The sequence below is a fragment of the Danio aesculapii genome, chromosome 12, assembly GCF_903798145.1.
Source record: "Danio aesculapii chromosome 12, fDanAes4.1, whole genome shotgun sequence".
Lineage (NCBI taxonomy): Eukaryota > Metazoa > Chordata > Actinopteri > Cypriniformes > Danionidae > Danio > Danio aesculapii.
This window is the reverse complement of record NC_079446.1, coordinates 33,325,406-33,331,379: the sequence shown is the minus strand read 5'-3', so window position 1 is coordinate 33,331,379 and position 5,974 is coordinate 33,325,406. Positions and strand designations below refer to the sequence as shown.

At 34.6% G+C, this 5,974-nt stretch overlaps 1 protein-coding gene across 1 annotated transcript; it reads right to left on the bottom strand.

Moving 5' to 3' along the window:
• LOC130238863 (5-hydroxytryptamine receptor 3A-like) lies at nt 1–5,461 on the bottom strand. The gene is made up of 9 exons (XM_056469979.1): nt 5,120–5,461; nt 4,828–4,988; nt 4,713–4,757; nt 4,451–4,560; nt 4,111–4,280; nt 2,435–2,595; nt 1,140–1,347; nt 892–1,029; nt 1–353 (listed from the first exon to the last, which is right to left on the bottom strand). Exons 1-9 carry the CDS (start codon nt 5,163–5,165, stop codon nt 70–72), a joined length of 1,323 nt encoding a protein of 440 aa, XP_056325954.1. The 5' UTR covers nt 5,166–5,461; the 3' UTR covers nt 1–69.
• Nucleotides 5,462–5,974: the final 513 nt, after the last annotated feature.

Here is a 5,974-nt window from a genome sequence, read left to right as displayed (position 1 = left end):
GCAGTAACACAAATGCCTTTAATATTGTTACGTAATGTAATATATAGGATATTGATCACTAAATGAGCTTCACTCAAATTCCCACTCTTGAATGATGAGACCGAGAAAGATAGAAACAGAGATGAGATAAACAACAAAGAAACCTCTGTTAAACCATGTGACCAGTCTTAACCATTGATTCTGTCTTGTTTTGCCCTCCACAGAATGGGGGACAAGAGCATGTTTGATAGTCTGAAGCTCTCCCAAGATCCGCTGCAATAGGTGCACATCATTCACCTTTTCTTTGCTGTACGTTTCCTGAGACTCCACTTTAGAAGAAAAGATTCCATCGCTACATTCTCCTTTGCATACAGCTGAAAATTTTTAAATAAAGTATATACAAAGTTGTGTGACTGTAAAGTTAGTAACAATTTTTAAATGTAACATATAATATAAGAAATAAATATATAATCAAATAATTAAATATAACCAAAGGCACATCTCTAATGAAGATATGTACCAAATTTGAAATTGATATCACAAAAATTCCTATATATGAGATTTTGTTAAGGCACTGGATACCAAAAACAGCCATCAGGTGACACTCAAATCAGTGTAACTTCACTTCACTTGACAATATGTCATTTGTCAGGTTTAAAAAATATATTTGATAACAAAATATTTTAGCTCATTTAATATGAAACGCGACACTTCCCCATAGGGGGAGGGGCTTGCTAAAAAAAAAATTAAATACCGTTTCCATGGTACCACAATGTCCGGATTTAAAATGGTTTTCGCATGATTTGAATTAGAAATCAAATAATATCTTATTTAGCATGATTACTAAAATAGTAGTAGGAAAAGTGTCCTGCTAACAGCTAAAACAGCAAATGCTCTGATAAATGTGCATACCTGCTTCAGAGTTGTGATCTTCAGGACTCTGAACCACCTTAGTGTCTTGCTCAGAGATCAATTGTAATAAATATACCTCCAAAATTGTCTCCAGAAGACTCAGAAACATGAAGCAAAAGATGGAAATGACATACGCAGCTGCACAGAACAAAAAATGGTGTTTACTTGAGCCTATATAGACAACTTATCAACCATAAAACACTTCTTTAAAGTAAAGACCATTTCCTTAAACCTAGAAGAGTTCTTACCTATCAGAGGGCATTTGTGGGATTTGGAAGGCAGGATGTCATTTAGAACGAGCAAAAGTACAGACATTGCTAACAGCACGGTCACTTTGAAGGACAGCTTTTCCGGTCTATCTGGTATGAAAAATGAAGCCAGGTCCAAAATGAGGAAAATCAATACGGGCAGCTGGAAATTGATGAAGTGCATGAGAGGCATCCTTCTGATTGAAATCTTAAAAGGACAGACAAATACATTATGTGAAACATGAGGCTGTAATATTATAAGAAAAATGGCAAACAAATGCTGAACTGCCATCATGAGCATTATAAAGGACCGTTTATACTACGAATAATTAATGATTATGAAAACAAGTGTAGTGATAATTATATTAGCATTAACACCAATGTGTACAATGTTCTATGTTTTAAGAGCATGTTTTGACTTCTGTTGCTTTAAATCAGGAACCTTTTTTCAGCAAAGAGCCATTTCAAATTGCAAATGCATTTTTTTAAAGAGCCATATCCCTTTTTAAAGAGAGATATATATGAAGCGTCACATGTTGAGCAAGTCCATGTATTAATAAAGGACAATTTGAAGAATTTCTTTCTTTTCACCTCTCATGAACATTGTTTGAATGTTATGGCGCAAGGTTACCATAGATATGTAAACGGCATGCCCTTTATTGGTGTCGCGATTCAAGTTAGCCCACTGTGCCGCACGCGCATTGGTTGAAACGTCCTTTTATTCTTATTCATTTTGCTGTAAAAAATATACAACAAAAAGCTAATTTTAATTGTATTTTCAAAAGGAAACTGATTTTTAGTGACAGTTTTGATTTTTTATTGAAGGGAGACAGCTGGAGAGACACATATTTTTGGTCAAAGAGCCACATGTGGCTCCCGAGCCATAGGTTCCCTACCCCTGCTTTAAATCCTTAAATAGAAATGATCATTTACTTACCCTTAACTGATCCTAAATACACAAAAAGATGATATTTTTAGGAATGTTGGAAATCAAAAGCCATTAAAAAAATACTATGGAAGTCAATGCCTTTCAACATTCTTCAAAATATCCTTTCTTTGTTTAATTAAACCCCCCAAAAATGTAATTGATTTTTTAAAAAGTGGTTAAACATAACAGCACATTTTTATTTTATGGTGAAGCTATTTAAAACAGGATGGATTCTGATTGGCGGTCAAATGTTATTAGCGCCTATCATTTAATAATATATCAAATCAATTACTTCATTTCTCTGTGCCATTATTGTGTTATTACAGTTGTGGTGTGAACCGAAATTAAGCCTGAGGTGAGTTTTTACCGTGTACTTTAATGTTTGAAATGATTGGCCCTCATAAAGCATGTATTGGTTGGAGATGGATATGTTGAGGAGCTCCCATTCTCCTTGTGTTAATAATATGTCTCGAGCCATCTGTGTTGCTTTAGTTGAATTTGATGCAGGAACCAGCTTTATTTCTCTATCTGTTGAACAAAAGAAAAGCGAATTAGAAGAGTGACTGTGGACACAGATTTGTTTATTGTTGTTTTTTTGATCTTTTCTTCTTTGTAAAAACCTCCATCCCGGCAACCATTTTTTTGTTTAAAATACATCTAACAGACATCCAGACATAGACGTCTTGATTAAAACAAAGATAAACGTCTGTTGTCATTGAAAATATAATAGATAAGTCTAACAATAGTGGGCAGCATGTGATCCAGTGGTTAGCACTGTCGCCTCACAGTAAGAAGGCTGCTGATTCGAGTCCCAGCTGGGCCAGTTGGCATTTCTGTATGGAGTTTGCATGTTCTCCTTGTTCTCTGGTTTTCCCCACAGTCCAATAACATGCAGGTGAATTGAGTAAACAAAATTGGCTGTAGTGTGTGTGTGCATGTGTGTGTGTGTGTGTGTGTGTGTGTGTGTGTGTGTGTGTGTGTGTGTGTGTGTGTGTGTGTGTGTGTGTGTGTGTGTGTGTGTGTGTGTGTGTGTGTGTAAATGTGAGCATTTTCCCAGTACTGGGTTGTGGCTGAAAAGTCATCCGCTGTTTTAAACAAGTGCCGAATAAGTTGCCGGTTTGTTCCGCGGTGGCAACCCCTGATAAATAAGGGACTAAGCCGAAAGAAAATGAATGAATGAATGAAAGTCTAACAATAGCACAAAAACAAACTAGGCAATAAATAAACAGATTAGACAGACTTCATATTGTTTTTAAAAAAATACAAATTTTGATGACAGCCCAAATTTAGCCTTGTTTTAGCCAAGATCTTTGGATGTCTATCACATGTCTTTTAAAAGATAAAAATTGCTTAGTGGGATGTATCGTTAAGAGTATATTCATTTTGTTTTTGCTGTATGTTGTTAGTTTAAAATGAAAGACATTGACTTATGTTTTTTAAATCATCAAAAACCATGGTTTCAGATAAAATCTAGTTTATGTATACTGTACGTATGAATACTGTTCGGTCAAAGCAAATGCTTTCAAATTTTAAGAAGATACACAATAAAACATAGCAACTGTTTTGGTTAGATTTAAAAACATTTACTGCTATATATATATATATATATATATATATATATATATATATATATATATATATATATATATATATATATATATATATATATATATATATATATATATATAAAGAGAATTCTTGGAGTTACATTATGCTGTTTAAGTGTTCCATTTATTTTTAAGAAGCAGTATATATTTAAATGTTATATACAATATATTCAGCATTAACTATTTTTCTATTTATAGTTACCTTAAAGAACTTTAAACATGTTAAATCTTAAAATGAATATGCATTTGTAGACAATTGTAGATTTTGATGTTATCATGGCTAAATGTCTATTTTAAATTAACAAAATGCTAATATTGTTCATGCATAATTTATCTGCTAACATGGAAATAATAATCATTTTTTGTTACCCATGTTTTAATATCATTCCTCTACGTATATCTTTAAGGAATATTTATTTTTGAAGTTTCCACTTACCAGAGTGATTAACTGAAAACACTGTGATGTGGCAGGTTTGAGTATCAAAAGGAAATTTGTGCACATTCAATGCACAGGTGCTGATGATTTTATGGTCATCCTCCATTGTCACATTCCCATCATAAGTAATAGTCAAATACGGGTTCTGTGGTCCTTCTTCCTTCTCTATGCTGTTGATATATTTTGATAAGTATCTTTCTACATGGCAGGTAAAATGCGTTGAATATCAAAGAAAATCTATCCATGCTCAACATATATTTTCAATATGTAAATTGTGTGTGCTATTCTGTCAACAAACAAGGTATTTTTTCCTCAAGAATTCTCATTTGTGTATACTCACGCCTCTAAAATAAAAAGGTCTGGTAGCCAAAGCATCTCTTTTGGTAAAACCACATCTGTAATGCCACAAAAATCCTCAGGATCCCAAAGGATTAGGTCATTGTTCCAGCGCTGAGCATCCAAAAAAAAAAAAAATAAAAAAATAAAAAATATATATATATATATATATATATATACATTTAAAGCTATATCACATAATCCTTCTATATCTGTAAATTATTGTAACAAAAATATACAGACATTTATATCTGTTAAACACTTACCGCAGTCATCCATAAAAAAGGGACAAAGATTTGAGATTTTTCAATCTGCAAAACAGCAAATTATTACTTAAAAAAAGATATAAAGATCTGAATATTTGTTTGCAGTCATATATACCACAGAGAGGATGCAGAAGAGGTGAATATCAAAATACACAACGGTGGGCTTAGTCCAGTCCAGTGCGGGACGGCAAGTTGTGAACTTCTCATTGCCTCTGGTAAGATTCAAATATTCCAGAACATCCTGCTTACTGCATACTTGTTTAGACAACACTCCCTCTACAAGTCAGAGAAAAAGGTGTATTGGATGTAAAACAACCATTTGATAACTTTATTGATTAAAATGAGCCCTGCTAACCCCAAAGTTGCCGTGTTCTCTGCACTAACGAAAGAATGAAAGCTTTACTCACCTATAAGCAAAAGCAGACAGAAAGCACAGACAGACACCGGACTCATGTTCAGTGTGAGATCAGCTATGGTCAGCAGACGACTGATAACTGGTCTTTATGTAACAGTGCAGGAAGGAAATGAATGGGATAGAGAAAATTGCATTTCCCCTGAGCAGTGTAAGGCTTCTTCATAGGCTAATGAAGGTCGTATTTCCTCATAATTGAGACATTTGTGGTGGTGGAGAAAATGTGTGATTGTGCTGAGTGGATGATGGCAAAACTGCCATTTACTGTATACAGTACAGTGTGTATGGAAAGCATTCACTGCGCTTCACTTTTACAACATTATTCCAAAATGGCTTCAATTCATTATTTTCCTCAAAATTCTACAAACAATACCCTATAATGACAATGTGAAAGACGTTTGTTTGAAATCTTTGCACATTCATTTTTAGAAAATGGCATTTTGCTCAGAGTACTTTGATGATACTTTTTGAGTATGATGCTACAAGCTACAGTTATTTTTGAATAGTTTCTCCCATTCTTCTTCGCAGTACCTCTTAAGCTCCAACTGGTTGGATGGGGACCATTAGTGCACAGTCATTGTCAGATCTTATAGAGAGGTTTAACTGTGTTCAGGTCTGGGCTCTGGGTGAGACACTTAGGGTGCACTCACTCTATGCTATCTGAACCATACTCATGTGTGTTTCCCGGTTCGTTTGACAAGTGTGAGTGCTCCGAATCGGGCTCAGGTGTGGTTCAGTTGGCTGGCTCTGGTCTGGTTGGAGATGAGCTAGAGTACGGTTCAGATTGGCTTTGGTACGATACGCTTGTTGTGTGAGGGCAAATCGTGTCTGAGCCTGAAACTGAAGACGC

Excerpts from the sequence above, each read along its gene's own strand:
- LOC130238863 (XM_056469979.1), bottom strand. The coding sequence starts at position 5,165 with ATGAGTCCGGTGTCTGTCTGTGCTTTCTGTCTGCTTTTGCTTATAG. Across the intron at positions 4,989-5,119 it reads CTGTCTGCTTTTGCTTATAG|AGGGAGTGTTGTCTAAACAA; the intron begins GTGAGTAAAGCT and ends TCTGACTTGTAG. Across the intron at positions 1,348-2,434 it reads TTCAAACATTAAAGTACACG|ATTTCAATCAGAAGGATGCC; the intron begins GTAAAAACTCAC and ends TGTCCTTTTAAG.